General features: G+C 43.4%; 2 protein-coding genes across 20 annotated transcripts in view; both read left to right on the top strand.

Moving 5' to 3' along the window:
• ddx59 (DEAD (Asp-Glu-Ala-Asp) box polypeptide 59) overlaps nucleotides 1-1,804 on the top strand; it is a 37,230-nt gene extending 35,426 nt beyond the window's left edge. For both annotated transcript variants that reach the window (XM_078237648.1, XM_078237650.1), the window contains exon 9: nucleotides 1,524-1,804. The gene's annotated coding sequence lies outside the window, so the exon portion shown is untranslated. The remainder of the gene's footprint in view (nucleotides 1-1,523) is intronic.
• Nucleotides 1,805-6,653: 4,849 nt separating this feature from the next.
• The window catches only part of LOC144509199 (putative RNA-binding protein Luc7-like 2), a 79,762-nt gene continuing 66,656 nt past the window's right edge, over nucleotides 6,654-19,759 (top strand). For 10 of the 18 annotated variants that reach the window (XM_078237671.1, XM_078237659.1, XM_078237668.1 and 7 more), the window contains exons 1-2: nucleotides 6,671-6,952; nucleotides 8,603-8,689. Coding sequence is in view for 2 of the 18 variants with exons in the window: in XM_078237654.1 (XP_078093780.1) it covers nucleotides 6,892-6,952 (61 nt within the window). In the remaining 16 variants the exon portion in view is untranslated. Of the gene's footprint in view, nucleotides 6,953-8,602; nucleotides 8,690-19,759 lie in introns of all 18 variants that reach the window. The other 8 variants (XM_078237662.1, XM_078237672.1, XM_078237660.1 and 5 more) reach the window with 2 other exon arrangements.

The raw sequence follows: 19,759 nt of genomic DNA, 5'->3' as shown, positions 1-19,759 counted from the left end.
CCTCCCAGCCATTAAGCTCAACGTTGCTGGGATTCAAGAGCTTCAGAGGGCTGTGCCCGTGCCAGCCCGCTGCAAGAGCAACTCTGCTGGTCCGCTTCCCCACTCTTTACCCGGTGGCCCTGCAATGTTCACCAGCTAAGATTTTCTTTTTATTCATTCGTGCGACATGGGCATTGCTGACTGGCCAGCATTTATTGCCCATCCCTAGTTGCCCTTGGAGGGCGGTTGAGAGTCAACCATGTTGCTGTGGGTCTGGAATCACATTTAGTCCAGACCGGGTAAGGATGGCAGACTTCCTTCCCTAAAGGACATTAGTAATTTAGATGGGTTTTCACGACAATCAGCAATGGTTTCATGGTCACTGTTAGACTTTTAACTCCAAATTTTGTTTTAATTGAATTCAAATGCCACCATCTGCCCTGGTGGGATTTGAACCCTGGTCCCCAGATCTTGCCCTGGTTCTCTGGATTACTAGTCCAGTGACAATACCACTACACCACTGCCTCCCCGTCGGTGGGGTAGACACATTTTGAACATCCAGGCACAGTGCCCAGTCCATCAAAGTTGATTTTTCAGGAGTTTTGCCGAAATGCTTGTGGAGCTGGCTTCAAGAAGTCCACTGGCATTTATTAAGTGGTCCTCTACTGAATCCAGCGGATGTACTGGAGACGTTGCTGATGGAATTTCACTGGTGCTTTTCTGTGTCACTGATACACAGTCCAGGATACAGATGGGTGGTGATGACAATTGCTGTCTCCACTAGGACGTTTGTTGACTTGTTAACATCTTTGTTTTGTGGTGGTTTGCCATTGCCTTCTACTATCAGGAGCAGAGCAAGGAGGCAGGTCCCAAGTCTAGCTCAGCCAGAATGGAAATCGAACCTGCCCTGTTGGCATTATTCTGAACCACAAGCGAGCCATCTAGTTAACTGAGCTAACCAGAACCATCTAGTTAACTGAGCTAACCAGAACCATCTAGTTAACTGAGCTAACCAGAACCATCTAGTTAACTGAGCTAACCAGAACCACCCCCCATGAAATAAATGCAAAAGAAGAGGAGACAGAAGTACCGTCACAAAGACAATTTTGGATCTGTAAGTAATACCATTGAAATTCCAGCAATATACAAAAATTGCTCCCTACCACACTTAATAACAAATATTTTTGTGAAACCAAGTGGTGTGTCCTCTGACTCATTGTTAATATTGTAATATGAAATCTGTGACCAGTACAAGGTCCTGTCTACATTTAGTGGTGACAATGCCACTTTACACTCTGTAAAACCTTGCAGACCAATTTGTTCTCCAAAAGAGATCCTAAACGGTGGCCACTACTTCGTGGACTGCACTGCCAGGTGATCCCATCTCTCTATATCAAAAATAAAATACTACAGGTGCTGGAAATCTGAACTAAAACCACAAAATGCTGGAAAGTTAACATTTCAGATCGATAATGTTTCGTCAGAACGGATCTGAGAAAAAGTCATTGGCCTAAAATGTTAACTTTGTTTCTCTCTCTTCACAGATATTGCCTGATCTGTTGAGTCTCTCCAGCATTTTCTATTTGTTTTCCATTCTCTTCACATTATTGTCAGTGAACGGGACCACCCTGCGCCCCCGCACGACTTCATCAACTCAGCAAAATCAGTTCACTCGCAATAGAAAGGAGATGCCTATGGAGAAACATTCAGAGAAAGAACAAGAGATTTGCATTGTAAGCCACTGCACCGTGAGATCATTTCAGGCCTTTTGTGTCTTCTCTCCTATCAATCGGTGCACGAGCAGATTGAATAAATACTTGTCCCCAAAAGAGCATCCAGCTGTGATCCCAGTGAGTGGCAAACTCTCCTCTGAGTCAGACGTTGAGCGTTCAATTACCACTCCAGACACTTGAGCACATAATTCTGGCTGGCACTCAAGTGTCGTAATGAGGAAGTGTTCAACGATTAGAGTTGCCGCCTTTCAGATATGATATTAAACTCAGACCCTGTCTTACCTCTCAGTCAGACAGCGCAATTTGAAGAAGAGTAGGGATGTTCTCCCTGGGACCAATATTTGACCAACATCACAAAAGTAGACTACCTAGTCATTATCACATTTGATATGGGATGTTGCTGTACACAAACTGGCTGCTACCTTTCCTCTGTTACAGTTATTTTAAAAGTTTATTTATAGTGTCACAAGTAGACTTACATTAACACTGCAATGAAGTTACTGTGAAAATCCCCTAGTCGCCACACTCCAGCGCCTGTTCGGGTACACTGGGGGAGAATTTAACATGGCCAATCCACCTAACCAGCACGCCTTTTGGACTGTGGGAGGAAACAGGAGTACCCGGAGGAAACCTATGCGGACACGGGGAGAAAGTGCAGGCTCCGCACAGACAGTGACCCAAGCCTGGAATCGAACCCAGGACCGTGGCGCTGTGAGGTTACCATGTCTCTTATAAAGAGCTGTCATGGGTTTGCAGATACCCTGAAAGTGTGAAAAGTGCCATACCAATGCAGGTATACTTTAAATCCTCAGGTGATGAGGAAGGTGCTGCAAGGAAGCCCCTCCCCCCCACCCCGTGGGACTTTCAAACGAGTTTCTGCCCTTGCCGTGATGTGAGAAATTACAGGCTGGGGAGTGGAAACTCAATAAGCAAGCCCGCTATAGGAAGGAAGTGATTCACTATAGGAAGGAAGTAATTGCATGAGAGAAGGTGCAGAGGAGATTCACCAGATGTTGCCTGGGCTGCAGCACTTCAGCTAGCAAGTGAGACTGGATAGGTTGGGGCTGTTTTCTTTGAAGAAGAGAAGGCTGAGGGAGGAGCTGATTGAAGTGTACAAAATTATGAGGGTTATAGATAGGATAGATAGGAAGAAACATTTCCCGTTAGCAGAGGGGTTATTACCAAGGGGCAAAGATTTAAGTTAAGCAGCAGGACATTTATAGGAGACGTTAGAATCATAAAATCCCTACAGTGCAGAAGGAGGTAATTTGGCCCATTGAGTCTGCAGCGATTCTCCAACAGAGCATCTTACCCAGGCCCTATCCCCGTAACCTCACATACTTACCCAGCTAATTCCCCTAACCTATACATCTCGAAACACTAAGGGACAATTTAGCATGGCCAATCCACCTAACCTGCACATCTTTGAGTATGGGAGGAAAGCGGAGCACCCAGAGAAAACCCGTGCATACACAGGGAGAACATGCAGACTCCACACAGATGGTCACCCAAGGCCGGAATTGAACCAGGCATTGTGAGGCAGCAGCAGCAGTGAGGAAACACCTTTTCACCCAGAGAGTGGTGGGAGTCTGGAACTCACTGCCTGAAAGGGTGGAAGAGGCGGGAACCCTCACAACATTTGCATGAGCACTTGAAATGCCATGGCACACAAAGATACGGAGCAAATGCTGGAAAATGGGATTAGGATAGGTGCTTGATGGCCAGCACAGACATGCTGGGCTGAAGGACCTCTTTCCATGCTGTAAAACTCTATGATTTTATGACTAATGCCAACAGGTTTAAGAGACTAAAAGAGAAAATGCTGGAAAATCTCAGCAGGTCTGGCAGCATCTGTAAGGAGAGAAAAGAGTTGACGTTTTGAGTCCAGGTAACCCTTTGTCAAGGCTGTTTACGAGACTTCCTTTCTGCACGTTCTCTGATCTTATTCTAATTTGGACCATATTCTGGAAAATAACAAAAGCAGAGCGATGTATGTGATGCCGACCAAACCAAAAAGAAAATGTCCTCTATCCCAAAGGATTTGGCAATTTTACCTCCCAGTCGCAGAGTTCGCAACACAAGCTTCCTACTGCCTAATTAATCCTTTCCATAATTTGGAGGTGCAGTTTGAGATTATAATCCAGGTATTAGATTACTGATCAAGTTGTTTATTATGTCTTCAGATGATGTGAGACAGGCTGCAGTTGATACCTTTCTGAGAGGTGGGGAAAGTTACATACTCCTGCACTGAAATGCAATCCCATAAAATGTATTTTGCAAATGAATTTTGCAATTGCAGAGCCAATGACTGTACAAGGAGGCTGCAGTTTCATTTGGGAGGCAGTGACAGCGTAAGTGCTCATTTCCCTGCCATTCCACCAAGTGAAACCAGTCAGCGATATCTCCACCTGGATCAGATAAATGAAGGGCTCATTTTATAAACATTTACAGACCACATGGAAAACAGCTTGTTCAGGGCGGCACACTGGCACAGTAGTTAGCACTGCTGCCTCAGAGTGTCAGGGACCCGGGGTTCAATTCCAACCTTGGGTGACTGTGGAGTTTGCACATTCTCCCCATGTTTGCGAGGTGTTCAAGATTATGAGGGACATGGACAGAGTGGATAAGGAGCAGCTGTTAAGCTTAGTAGAAAGGTTAGTCACGAGGGGACATAGATTCAAGTTGAGGGGCAGGAGGTTTAGGGGAGATGTGAGAAAAAATGTTTTTACCCAGAGGGTGGTGACGGTCTGGAATGTGCTGCCTGGGGAGGTGGTAGAGGCGGGTTGCCTCACATCCTTTGAACAGTATCTGGCTGAGCACTTGGCATGTCATAACATTCAGGGCTATGGGCCAAGTGCTGGCAGATGGGGTTAGGTAGGAGTTTCTAATGTGTCGATGCGGACTTGACGGGCCGAAGGGTCTCTTCTGCGCTGTTTGAAAATGGGAGGAAATGAAAACTGTTTGGCTGACAGTCAAGCATCAACCAATTGGGTAATGACTCATTTTGCTTTCGAATTGGCATAGGAGGAACTAAGTCACAAGAATGTTTTGGTTGACTGATGGACTCTTAAATGTCCTCAGGGATGGGCAATAAATGTTGGCCCAGCCAATGACAATCACGTCCCATAAAATGAATTTAAAAATAATAATTTCTCCAGAGTTGCACACAGCAGTATCCTGGAGATTGATCTTCAATTCCTGCAGACTCCAGGCTGAGCCTGATGGGTTGGCAACTCAGTTGAGAATGAAGGATGAAAGGAGAGGAGAGCGGAGTGTGGGCTGAAAATGATGAAATGGAACATCCAGGAACACCTTTAATCAGGAAGATAAAAGCAAATGACTGCAGATGCCGGAATCAAAGACAAAAATAGAAAATGCTGTAAAATCTCAGTAGGTCTGACAGCATCACTCCCAAAGTTGCTCCTTCATCACTATTTACACTGTGCAATTTAGAAATATTTAGGTGTTTACAATTGGGTAGAGATATTGCGTTCAGACCTGAGTCTGGAAAATGTCACTGGCACCAAACATGCTGTAAAATAAAGAATTGGTTGTTAAACTTTATTTCATTAAGGTACAATTTCAAGAGAACTTCTGTGGAACAGATGTACTGCAAATATGGGCAGCGCGATGGCACAATGGTTAGCACTGCTGCCTCACAGTGCCAGGGACTTAGGTTCGATTCTGGCCTCAGATGACTGTCTTGTGGAGTTTGCATGTTCTCCGTATATCTGTGTGGGTTTCCTCCGGTTTTCACCCACAGTCCAAAGATGTGCAGGTTGGGTGGAGTGGCCATGCAAAATTGCCCCTTAGTGCCCTAGGATGTGTTGGTTATGGAGATTATTGGGATAAATGCGTGGGATTCTAGGGATAGGGCGGGGGAGGATTGCACCTGGGTAAGATACTCTGTCAGAGAGTCAGCGCAGACTCGATGGGCCAAATGGCCTCCTCTGCACTGTAGGGATTCTAAATATTAACCATATCTCCCTGGGGCTCTTTGCAGCCTCTGTGAAGGAACCTGTTAACTCAAATAATTCAAAGCCAACCATTTCTGGAAAGCTGAGTGTAATGTTCCTGGAGTGATTCATAGAATCCCTGCAGTGCAGATGTAGGCCATTTGGCCCATCGAGCCTACGCCAACAACAATCGTACCCAGGCCCTATCCCGGTAACCCCACCTGCTAATGCACCAGACACTAATTTAGCATGGCCAATCAACCTAACCCACACATCTTTGGACTGTGGGAGGAAGCCCACAGAGACACTGGGAGAATGTGCAAACCCTACACAGACAGTGACCTGAGGCCAGAATTGAACCCAGGTCCTTGGCACTGTGATTCAGCAGTGCTAACCACTGTGGCACCTTGGGTAGATTTGACAATTTTGGCTTTGCCCCCCCCTCCGACTCCCCACCCAGATAATGGAGTACATTGAATTTGGATCAGCAATGGGACAGCACAGTGGCTGGCACTGCTGCCTCACAGTGTCCTGGGTTCCATTCCTGGTTTAGGTCACTGTCTGTGTGGAGTTTGCACATCCTCCCTGTGCTTGCGTGGGTTTCCTCCGGGTGCTCTGGTTTTCTCCCAGTCCTGAAAGACGTGCTGGTTAGGTGGATTGGCTGAGTGTCCCGAACAGGTGCCAGAGTGTGGCGACTAGGGGATTTTCACAGTAACTTCATTGCAGTGTTAATATAAGCCTACTTGTGACACTAATAAATAAACTTCAGATTTGACATTTTTTTGTTTAGCAATGACAATATGCTGGCTCTTTCACTGGGCTAGCCCAGGAATTGAAAGGTGCCACTTTTCAGACCATTGGCTTGACCATGGAATACATTGAATTTGGACCAGAAATGAGGATCTGGGGCTGAGGTGGTTGGAATGTTCCATTCCTCCACGTCCCCTCCAATTTTGAACTTGGTTGAGCCTACGTCACGAGCCGGGGCCGTTGGCCGTGACGTCAGTTCCGGCCGGGCGGCTCGAGACGAGGGCGCTGCGCTCGAGCAAAACAAGAAGCGGAAAAAAACCTGAGGCCCTGGATGCCAACCGGCGGCTTCGGATGTTTTAAAAAAAAACGACCATCTTGTGGCGAATCGGATAACTTTCGTAGCTAAATAGCGGTATCTGCTTTTTTTAAAAAAAAATAAAAAAAGAAATTGCGTGTCGGATCCTGCCAGAAAGATGTCGGCACAGGCCCAAATGCGAGCCATGCTCGACCAGCTCATGGGAACATCCAGGGACGGTAAGCGCGATAATGGTCAACCTTTTTTCCTTTACTGTCGTTGAAAAATGTTAATGTCCATGTTTTTTCCCCCCCTGATGAATCGAAGTAATATGTCCGCTTGTGGAGACTCTCCGGCCAATATGGTGGACCGAAGCCCCAGCGCCCCGCCCCGTCTGGCTTCGAGTGATTGACGGGCGCGGCTTCGGCCAATTAGCGTTAGCCTCTCCCCGGAGTGACGGCGGGCCTGGCCAATGGGAGTACCGCGCCCGGGGTGCTGGCCAATCGGCGGAGCGGGACGTCGCCGGTCGCTGGGAAGCGGGCGTTGTGATTGGCCGTTGGCGAGGTGGACGCGTGCCAATGAGTGACTGCGGCTGCTGGAGTGGGTGGGACTTCACGCTTTTGGCTTAGCCAATGGGAAGCCTCAGATCCGGTGAACCAGGTTTCTTTGCCTGCCTGTGTGTGTGTGTATTGGAGATTAGAGCCTCCAGTAATCATAGGATCCCTACAGTGAAGTATGGGGCAGCTCCTGTTGATCTGGTTCACCATATCCCTTCATTGCATTCAGTTTAAAGTTTATTTATTAGTGTCACAAGTAGGCTTACATTGCAGTGAAGTTACTGTGAAAATCCCCTAATTGCCACACTCTGGCGCCTGTTCGGGTAACACTGAGGGAGAATTTAGCATAGCCGATACACCTAATTAGCATGTCTTTCAGACTATGGGTGGAAACCAGAGCACCCGGAGGAAACCCACGCAAAAACAGGGAGAACAGTGACCCAAACCAGGAGTTGAACCTGGGTGCCTGGCAGCACTGCTAACCACTGTGCCACTCAAGCTTATTAGAGATTTGTACAGAAAATCTGGGAACATTGGAAATGTGGAATTATTTATGGAATTGCATCATTCTTGCCTGGGTTACTATCTATGTTTCTTTGCGTGGGTTTCCTCCAGGTGCTCTGGTTTCCTCCCATAGCTGGAAAACTTGCTGGTTCATTGGCCACGCTAAATTCTCCCTCAGTGTACCCAAATAGGTGTCGGAGTGTGGCGACTAGGGGATTTTCACAGTAACTTCATACTTGTGACACTAATAGATAAACTTTAAATTTTGAAACATTCAATATCTTGGTGTGCAGTTCCTGTTTTACTTCATTTCCCAGTGATTCCACTTATTATAAAGCTCTATTTCCATCACACCTGTGACACAGGACAGGCTGGCCATTGGTCGCTGTGCTGAGGGCCATTCTGGCAGGGAAAGAAAAATCTGCAGATGCATAAAATACATGCATCGTGTCTTAAGTACCCTCGAGCAGTTTCATGGGTGGAATTGATCATCTGATTCATATGATAATTACAATTTGTCTATTGACCTTGTCCAGTTGTCAACATTGTGTTTGTAATCATTCCTTGGTGCTGAAGATGCTATCAAATTCCATACACGTCTGAAATATATACTCACTTGGGGGATTTGCTGTGGGGTTTTTTTGTGGTGTTAATCTTGCAACTTTCTGCAACACTACTCAGTGGTCAAACGTAAAGACTATCTCATCCTTAGGACCTTTAAAAAAAATAACTTGAAAACAGCCAGTTAGCAAGGATTAGGACCAGCTTTGATATCCCTTTGATTTTTTTCTGTATTTCTTTTGTCTTTCTAAATCTTTGTTTAAACAGTGAGTGCTGAAGACATCGGGGGGAAATGGCTTGGAGAGGAGTTACCAACGGTATGAGGGAACTAAATTAACACACACAGCTGAAGTGGTGAGAGTCCCTCTTTTAAAGTCACCATAACTCCATCTGTCTGTCACTAGTGAAGGCAATCTAATGATTCCCAAGTAATGTTACTTGGATGTAATGAGAAGTAAATGGTATACTACAACTATAGAGGTTTCAGACCTGGGATAACTTCTGTCTTGATTAATCACTTTTACCTAATTTACAGAGGGAACATGGAGATGTTCTGATGATGCATTTGACTGTCAAAGTGCATAAAAAGATCAGAAAATAAGTCCGTTTTCTTTGAAAACCTCATTTAAAATTAATTTGATTATAAGGTGGAGATACCACATTTTGGCTTCTTTTAAGTTTGTTTGCCTAATAAGCAATGGAAGTTCCCATTGTGAGAGTTTATAATTAATAGGGATTTCCATTACTCATATAATGGGTGAAAGGCACCACCTAAATCTTGTAATCCGAGTTAATAAAGATGCCTACACAAATCCTGTATGAAAGCAAAATACTGTGGATGCTGGATATCTGAACTAAAAACAAAACAAACACTGGAAATACTCAGCAGATCAGGCAGCATTTATGTAGCGAAACAGAGTTAATGGTTTAGGTCGATGAAATTTCATCTCAGACCTGAAACAATAACTCTGTTTCTCACCACAAATGTTGCCTGATCTGCCGAGTATTTCCCGCATATTTTTTGTTTTTATTACACAAATCCTGTTTTACTACTCAACCAATTTGCTGAAGTCTATAATGCTGAAAGTTGATTGAAAAAGGTCGTGGCAACTGTAGAACTTGTTGCTTGGATCCAAAATCTAATTTGTGTATTTTGAAACTTTTATTTTGAGATATATTCCTTAAGTCTTTGCTAGTATATAAACATACTTGACAATACAATTGGCAGGTTAAGAATTAAGTAATTCAGGACTAAAGATTCAAGGTAACTGACTTTAGCCAATCATCTTGGAGTTAAAATCCAAGCAATGACTTGTTAAATTGTCATGGCTTAATAGGTAATTGCATGCAACTGCTTTGATATTGGATTAAATCTCGCATAATATGATGCGCTATTAGCAAATTCAGAACTCCAGGTCGGTAGTCTATTTTTCATCTATTGGTAATGAATCTACACATTAAATGCAATTTCACCATGACTGTTACTAGGTTAGAGTTTTGTCACTTCTCATCTTGAGGTGATCTGCACCATTGAAGCGGATGATGAAGGAACTGTCTTCGGCTACACGTGCCATATTCACAAAACAAGCAACCCAATCTGATCTCCATCATCTCCACCCTTCTATTAGCAATAGGGGATTGGAGCAAAACTGACCATTTGCCCTTTTTGTGTCCCATTGATTTTTTAAATTTTACTGAGAAAATTTTATCAAAAATATATTCTAAGCACGATGCATGATATACAAAGAGAACAAAGAAAATTACAGCACAGGAACATGCCTTTTGGCCCTCTAAGCCTGCACCAACCATGCAGCCTGACTGAATTAAAACCCCCTACCCTTCCGGGGACTGTATCCCTCCATTCCCATCCTATTCATGTATTTGTCAAGACGCCCCTTAAAAGTCACTATCGTATCTGCTTCCACTATCTCCCCCGGCAGCAAGTTCCGGGCACGCACCACCCTCTGTTTAAAAAAAAAACTTGTCTCGTACATCTCCTTTAAACCTTGCCCCTTGCACCTTAAACCTATGCCCTCTAGTAATTGACTCTTCCACACTTGGAAAAAGCTTCTGACTATCCACTCTGTCCCATGTCCCTCATAATCTTGTAGACTTCTATCAGGTCGCACCTCAATCTCCATCATTCTAGTGAGAACAAACCAAGTTTCTCCAGCCTCTGCTCATAGCTAATGACCTCCATACCGGGCAACATCCTTTTAAATCTTTTCTGTACCCCCAGAACCTCCACATCCTTCTGGTAGTGTGGCGACCAGACTTGAACATTATATTCCAAGTGCGTCCTAACTAAGATTATATAAAGTTGCAACTTGATTTGCCAATTTTTAAACTCAATGACCTAGCCGATGAAAGCAAGCATGCCGTATGTCTACTTGACTACCTTCTCCACTTGCGTTGCCACTTTGACCTGTGTACCTGTACAGCCAGATCCCTCTGCCTGTCAATACTCTTAAGGGTTCTGCCATTTATTGTACATTTCCCATCTATTAGACCTTCCAAAATGCATTACCTCACATTTGCCCGGGTTAAACTCCATCTGCCATCTCTCTGCCCAAGTCTCCAACCAATCTATATCCTGCTGTATCCTCTGACGGTCCTCATCGCTATCTGCAATTCCACCAACCTTTGTGTCGTCCACAGACTTACTAATCAAACCAGAAGCATTTTCCTCCATATAATTTATATATATTACAAGCAGCAAAGGTCCCAGCACTGATCCCTGAGGAGCACCACTTGTCACAGCCCTCCATTCAGAAATGCAAATCTACAAGAGTTCTACAGTTTAGTGATTCTAATTGAGTGAGCTACTACGATAAATTATGAACTATGTGCAGTCAATTTTTAACGTTACTTAGGATTCATTTGTTGAATCCAGCATAAGAAAAGTGTATTTTTGGAGGAAAAAAGAGGTATTAAATGTCAATAAATTGACATATGAGGAGCACTAATTCAGTAATTAATGATTTTAGATTAGTGTTATTAAGTATTCCAGATTTTTGTTAACCAGAATTGTTTGCCTTGAATTATAATTGTCATTACTCTTCTAAAAGAAAGCCCAGCAAAGTAAGATTTGTGTGAAAAGAAAATCAGTTAAAAGGCTAGTAATGTTGCAATAGAGCATCAAATGAGCATTTCAAAAGTTGAATTTTGACTGCAATTTTTGACCTCTATTTAAAATTTTAAAGTATATCATTAACTATTAGTAGAGATTAGGTGAACTCAGATTTGCTAATCAGGCGAGGGCACAGATGTAATTCAATTTCCATTTCAAAATCATATATTCTGTCCTTTTTTTATATAATTCTCTGATTTCATATTTTTCTTATTAATGAGCATGACTTAGGGCAGTTTGTGAAGCAGAAGTAGAATTTTTTGGAACATAAGAGATTCTCTGCTGTAGACACCAAAGAACTGGGAGATGCAAAACTGAGGTGCTGCAGCTTCGGGAGGGAGACAAGTTGGCAGAAGCCAATTCAATAAAAAGCCAGTATTCTGAGTGCTCTGAGACATTTTTATCCTGCCTTCTTTCAGTTCTCCTGGCTTGCATCTCCCCGGTACTGCCAAATCATGAGAAGTGCCCAGGCAATTCATACTGCAAGAGCATAGACTCAGTGTCTTGACCCCCTCCTCATGGATTGAAGAGTGATTCATGTTCCTGTTATTTTTTTTAAAAGGGAAGATTCACAACCCTGGACTGTTTGGGGTCTGTAAATTTGAGTTTAGCACAAATTATTTTGGAACGCCATTATGTGGAGTCTGATTTTTGGTCACTTGGAGGTTGGTGATAAGGATCATTAAACATTGTTTTGAGGCAGCTTAGGACCTACGCCACCAACCTAGTTGATTTTAGGCTCACCAGAATGGTAGATGACGATGATCTGGCTAATAATGTGTACCTTTACTTCCAAAAAGTGTTGATAAAGTACTGAATAGATGGGAAAAATATTGGGGTTGAAATCAGATATTGTGAGATTATGGGACAATAATTACTTTTGATGGATAACTATAGGAAATCACAAATTAAAGATTGTTAATTAAATTTGACCTGGTTGATGCTTTGAGTTTTATAATCATAGAATCCTACAGTGCAGAAGGAGGCCATTTGGCCCATCAGGTCCGCACTGATCACAAGCCCACCCAGGACCTATCTCCATAACCCCATGCATTTTTACCCTAGCTATTCCCCCTGGCACTAAGGGGCAATTTAGCATGGCCAGTCCACCTAACCCGCACATCTTTGGACTGTGGGAGGAAACCAGAACACCTGGAGGAATCCCATGCAGATATGGGGAGAATGTGCAAACTCCACACAGACAGTGACCCAAGCCAGGAAATGAACCCTGGCGATTTGAGGCAGTAGTGCTAACCACTGTGCCACTGCGCTGCCCCAGATGAGAGCAACAGCATTATCCACTAGTGCATCTCCTGAAGTTTGATTGATTACATTTGGGGTAAGGGCTGGTGGGACAGGTCTTTCTCTATTAGGCCTAATGTGTTTTGTTTTCATTTATGCCTTTCCCAGAAAAAGATAAATGTTGGCTATGTTGATGTGCAGCCTACTTGCTTCAACATCTGGATGGTTGGACCTCCAGAGAGCAGTTAATTTTTTTAATTCTCCTTCGTGTGTTCATACCATGCATGGTTCAAAGTAACTGATAAAAAAGAGATCTAGGGCTAATAGTTAATTAACAAATATAGTTTTATAATGTGATGCTTAGGACCATTGAATATAAACTAAGACCATGCTACTGAAGCAATATAAGATTTATTGTGCTCCATTTTCATCCCCACTCTTAAATACAAGTCTTTGGGAAGGAGCAGACAGGATGACTTTAATTTAACATTTTAGTACTATCAGTAATGAGAATAGGCTTCAAATTATTTGGAGAAATACAGGCCTTGTATGTACGTGATTACGGTTTATATAATAAATGGGGAGTTGATAGTAAGCCAGTTTACTTGAAGTGGATAGGGATGGTCGTACCAATAAAATCCATATGTGAAGAGCCCACTTTGTGGCTAGCAATTATTTCTATTCACAGAGCTATTATTTTTTTGTGTGTAGTAACCTCCCAAGACCCTGTGGTGTGTACAGAATTACTGTAATCCATTAAGAGAACTTGGATAGGTTCATGAGTGAAGAGTGCCTTTCCTGTAATAGGGAGTAAATTGCTATTTGGAATGAATAGTTTGAAAAAATGACAAACATGTTGAATGGTGTGATGTTGTGTTGTTGACAGGCTATGGCAGACTTCATGGAGCTGATTTTCTTTTCAAATGTTCGTATTTCTGCATTATACAAATTTAAAAGTGAAAATTAGAGTCGAATCAAGTGTCCCCACTTTCCTGTCTGCTTCAGTGAAGTATTGAGGGCTCTAACTTTAACCAAGAGGCATCAGATTTGAATGTCTGGCAGTGGGTATTTTGCATTCATGTTCCTCAATGAAGAGAAAATGATTGGAAAAAATCAGGGAAGTCAGTAAAGCTGCTGGTGCTTTTCTAATATCCAGCCATTCATGTTTTTGTGTTCAATGGACATTTTTGTCAATGTTATTCTCCATATAATACAATGATGTGCGATATAAAAACATATGAATTAGGAGCAGGTGTAAGCCCTGAGCCTGCTGCACCATTCAGTAAGATCATAGCTGATCTGATTATGACTTCAATGTCACTATCCTGCGTACTCTGATATCCTTTCCACCACTGTGGTAAAAATATTCAGTGATCCTGTCTCTATCACTCTGGTGAAAAGAGTTCCATGGACTCCCAAACTTTCATCATCTGCGTCTTAAATGGGAGATTCCTTATAGAGTCATCGAGGTTTACAGCGTGGAAACAGGCCCTTCGGCCCAACCTGTCCATGCCACCCTTTTTTAAAAAAAAAACCCATAAGCTAATCCCAATTGCCCGCATTTGGCCCATATCCCTCTGTACCCATGTAACTATCTAAATGCTTTTTAAAAGATAAAATTGTACCCGCCTCTACTACTACCTCTGGCAGCTTGTTCCAGACACTCACCACCCTCTGTGTGAAAAAATTGCCCCTCTGGACACTTTTGTATGAGGGTGGTAGTGGAAGGGTCTTTTTCCGGCTGGAGGCCTGTGACTAGTGGTGTACCGCAGGGCTCTGTATTGGGACCTCTGCTGTTTGTGATTTATATAAATGATCTGGAAGAAGGAGTAACTGGGGTGATCAGTAAGTTTGCGGACGACACAAAACTGGCAGGACTTGCAGATAGTGAGGAACATTGTCAGAGGCTACAGAAGGATATAGATAGGCTGGAAATTTGGGCAAGGAAATGGCAGATGGAGTTCAATCCTGATAAATGCGAAGTGATGCATTTTGGTGGGAATAATGTAAGGAGGAGCTACACGATAAATGGAAGAACCATAAAGGGTGTAGAGACGCAGAGGGACCTGGGTGTGCAAGTCCACAGATCTTTGAAGGTGACGTCACAGGTGGAGAAGGTGGTGAAGAAGGCATATGGCATGCTTGCCTTTATAGGACGGGGCATAGAGTATAAAAGTTGGGGTCTGATGTTGCAGATGTATAGAACGTTGGTTCGGCCGCATTTGGAATACTGCGTCCAGTTCTGGTCGCCACACTACCAGAAGGACGTGGAGGCTTTGGAGAGAGTACAGAGGAGGTTTACCAGGATGTTGCCTGGTATGGAGGGGCTTGGTTATGAGGAGAGATTGGGGAAACTGGGGTTGTTCTCCTTGGAAAGACGGAGGATGAGGGGAGACTTAATAGAGGTGTATAAAATTATGAAAGGCATAGATAGGGTGAACGGTGGGAAGCTTTTCCCCAGGTCGGTGGTGACGTTCACGAGGGGTCATAGGTTCAAGGTGAAGGGGGGGAGGTTTAACACAGATATCAGAAGGACATATTTCACACAGAGGGTCGTGGGGGCCTGGAATGTGTTGCCGGGCAAGGTGGTGGAGGCGGACACACTGGGAACGTTTAAGACTTATCTAGACAGCTATATGAACGGAGTGGGAATGGAGGGATACAAAAGAGTGGTCTAGTTTGGACCAGGGAGCGGCGCGGGCTAATTGTTCCTGGTTTCTCGTGGAAGTGGAAATGACTAGGGTTGGGAAGCATTTTCCGATCAGGGCCATTGTGATCTCCTGGACTCGTTTCGATCGCCTCAGGGGATCGGAGAGGAATTTCCCAGATTTTTTTTTCCCCATATTGGCCCTGGGGTTTTTCACTCTGGGTTTTCGCCTCTCCCTGGAGATCACATGGTCTGGAATGGGGGGGTGGGGGTGAGTTAATAGGTTGTAATGAACAAAGCATCGTAGCTGTGGGGGACAGCTCGGTGGATAGGATATTGGTATGTAGATAGGCTGGAAAATTGGGCGGGGATCCTGGATTCAGGATTCAATCCTGGACCGGGGAGCGGCGCGGGCTTGGAGGGCCGAAGGGCCTGTTCCTGTGCTGTATTGTTCTTTGTTCTTTGTTTGTATCTCTCCCCTCTCACCTTAAACCTATGCCCTCTAGTTTTAGACTCCCCTACCTTTGGGAAAAGATATAGACTATCTACCTTGTCTGTGCCCCTCATTATTTTATAGACCTCTATAAGGTCACCCCTTAGCCTCCTACGCTCCAGAGAAAAAAGTCCCAGTCTATTCAGCCTCTCCTTATAACTTCATCAAGTCCCGGTAGCATCCTAGTAAATCTTTTCTGCATTCTTTCTAGTTTAATAATATCCCTTCTATAATAGGGTGACCAGAATTGCACACAGTATTCCAAGTGTGGCCTTACCAATGTCTTGTACAACTTCAACAAGATGTCCCAACTCCTGTATTCAATGTTCTGACTGATGAAACCAAGCATGCCAAATGCCTTCTTCACCACTCTGTCCACCACTTTGACTCCACTTTCAAGGAGCTATGACCATGTACCCCTAGATCTCTTTGTTCTGTAACTCTCCCCCACGCCCTACCACTAACTGAGTAAATTGGTTTTAAATTGTGTCCTACTTCTGGTCTCTCCCACAAGGGAAACATCCCCTCAGCATCCACCTTGCCAAGCTCCCTCAGGATCTTATTTGGTTCAATAAGATCACCTCTCATTCTTTTAGATTTCATTGGATTAAGGCCCAACCTTTCTTCTTAGGATAACCCTCTCACCCCAGGAATCGGTCAAGGGAACATTTTCTGAACTGTTTCTAATGCAAATACCTCTTTTCTTAAATAAGGAGACCAAAACTGTGCACAGTATTCCAGATGTGGTCTCATCAATGCCCTGCACAACAGTAAAAAAAAAAAGCCTACTTTTATATTCCATCTCTTTGCAATAATCAACATTTCATTTGCCTTCCTTCCTAATCACCTGCTGTACCTGCACATCAACTTTTTGTGATTCATGTACAAGGACACTCAGCCCCCTCTGTACCACTGAGTTCTGTTGTCTTTCTCCATTTTAAAAATGCACTGTTTTTCTATTTCTTCCTGCCAAAGTGGACAAGATCACATTTCCCACATTATACTCCATGTGCTAAGTGTTTGTGTTCCAGGATTAACTGCTGGACATTTGCACTGCAAGAACTCCTTTCACCTGTGAAGAGTGACTGGGAAAATCATTTAAAACAAATACGAGGACATTTCAAATTTGCCACAGGCTCATGTACTGACCAATCATGAAATTTATGCCTGAATATACAGAAAGTTGCTAATTTAGATGCATTAAAATTGTTAGTTTTAGAGCTGGGTTTCCTGCTGTGCTAAAAATTGCACAGTAAGTAGTCTCACAACACCAGGTTAAAGTCCAACAGGTTTATTTGGTAGCACGAGCTTTCGGAGCATTGCACTCCGAAAACTCGTGCTACCAAATAACCCTGTTGGACTTTAACCTGGTGTTGTGAGACTACTTACAATGCCTACCACAGTCCAATGTCGGCAACTCCACATCATGGCTAAAAATTGCCAGTAGAATTTATGCAGCTAATTTATTATTTACATAGGATATGTGCACAGGAGCAGGCCTTTTAGCTCAATCAGTCCATTCCAGTGTTTTTGCTCCATTCAAACCTCCTCCCATCTTTTATCATCTAAATTTACCAACTATCCCCTTCTCACTTATATGTTTGTCTAGCTTCCCCTTAAATTAATTTATATTATTTGTTTCAACCTCTCTCTGTGGTAGAGAGGTCTACATTCTCGGGGAGGCATGGTGGCACAGTAGTTAGCACTGCTGTCTGACAGCACCAGGGACTCAGATTCAGTTGCCAGCTTGGGTGATTGCCTGCGCAGAGTTTGCATGTTCTCCCTGTGCCTGCGAATGAAAGATGTGCTGGTTAGGAGGCATGGGGGCACAGTTGTTAGCACTGCTGCCTCACAGCATCAGGGACCCAGTTTCAATTCCGGCCTCGGATCACTGTCTGTGTGGAGTTTGCACATTCTCCCCGTGCTTGCGTGGGTTTCCTCTGGGTGCTCCGGTTTCCTCCCACAGTTCAAAGATGTGCGGGTTAGGTTGATTGGCCATGCTAAGTTGACCCTAGTGTCAGGGGGATTAGCAGGGTAAATGTGTGGGGTTACAGAAATGCAGCCTGGTTGGGATTGTGGTTGGTGCAGACTCGATGGACCGAATGGCCACCTTCTGAACTGTAGGGATTCTATGATTCTAGGTGCATTGGCCATGCTAAGTTCTCCCTCAGTGTGCCCGGACAGGCGCCAGAGTGTTATGATTAGAGAATTTTCACAGTAACTTCATTGCAGTGTTAATGTAAGCCTACTTGTGACTAATAAATAAACTTTACATTCTCACCATTCTTTGGAGTAAATACTTTTCTGAATTTCTTATTGGATTTCTTGATGACTATTTATATTGATAGCCTCTAAATATGGCTCTGCCCCACAGTTTGCAATAAAAATTGTTTTCTATATTCCTTGCCATTATCATTTTCTGAGATGTCGTCGTGGTAATAAGGATAATTCTCAGCTGTTTGAGAATAAATCGTGCAGCATCTCAGTCTAGAGTTTATTCCAAATGAATTGTAGAGCTTGGACAGGGTTCGAGCTATATTTTGAAATTGGGCTTTTCCTTTACTGTAATTTCTCTCTCAGGACCCCAAACCTGTTGAATACTTCTCAATGCTGCTTAAACTTCTAATTATTATTTTCTGATTTTCTGATTTATTTCAATCTTGTTGGTTTCTACATTGAGCCTTGATCCATTGTCATTGATTTTTAATTTAGAAAATGATAAACAAGAAATTAAAAAGCATTGGTCCTCTGCTTGACCATGGCGAGCTCTACCTTTGAACTATGGACACAGCCAAATTCTCATAGCACTTTAAGATCATCCTGCATAGCATCAACAGCTCCAAAATCTTCTCTTCCACAGCTAACAATTGTATTCTGACCTCCTCCCACCCATTCTCTATTTTCACTTTGGACACCATATTAGTGCCCTACTTTGCATTAAATCAGCTATCCATTCTGTTAAGATGCCATGGCACTTCTTTTATCAACTTGCTGCCAACTGAGCCCATGCCCCATCTCTCACTGCACAGCTCCCCTCATCTCATCCACGAAGCAGATCTCAACTGACAGCTTTAAGATGAGTGACTGCACAATGATTGAATAGTGTTCAGGATTTGCTTGTTTCAGGATGTTATTGCAGGTAATGGTGATGATGCATTAAGATTGTACTGTGATAGGGTTCTCACCTGAAAAGGAAGAATGTTCAAGGTTACAGGGTTAAACAGAGAAAGGCACTAGGTACATAGCTCATTTGGAGAGCAAGGACAGACATGACGGCCCAAATGGTCTCTTTCCACGCAGTAACAATTGTGATTCTGCCCCATCTCTATCATGATTCCTATCTTTAGCCCATTTTTACTGACCTCATTAGCCTTTCCATATCATCTAACAAGCCCTGCATTTATTCAAAACTGTCCATTACATTCCTCCTTCAGAAAAATCCATCCTTCTGTTCGACTACTGGATTTACTCTTCCCATTTTTCTCTTGTATCCTGGAACATGTTGCTTTGGAATAAAGCACTTCTGTCATTGTTCATGAACCCCCCAATCTTCCATTCTGCCCACAACACTGAGATGGAGCTGGTCAGAATCCAGATCATTGGAGAGGAATAGCTGTGTCTTGGATTTAACATCTGGCTTTGGATATAAGCTCTATTTCATTGACAATTGAGACGTGTTCAATGGACAAAGTAGATTGTTAAGAAGGAATGGTTCCATCTAAACTTTCTGGGAACTCAGACTGGCAGAAGGTGTTGACTTTGATTTCAGTAAGCATTTAAACTAGTTCAGCATGGGGATAGTACACATATATTTAAAGATGGCTTTACTGACCTTGATTATTACATAGATTCCAAACATGTAGTAACATCAGGTAGGAAGAGGACAGGAATAAATAATTAAGTAGGAGAGTG

The sequence above is a fragment of the Mustelus asterias genome, chromosome 21 (genome assembly GCF_964213995.1).
Source record: "Mustelus asterias chromosome 21, sMusAst1.hap1.1, whole genome shotgun sequence".
NCBI lineage: Eukaryota > Metazoa > Chordata > Chondrichthyes > Carcharhiniformes > Triakidae > Mustelus > Mustelus asterias.
The sequence above is the reverse complement of the archived record's forward strand: the minus strand, read 5'-3'. Positions and strand labels throughout refer to the sequence as shown.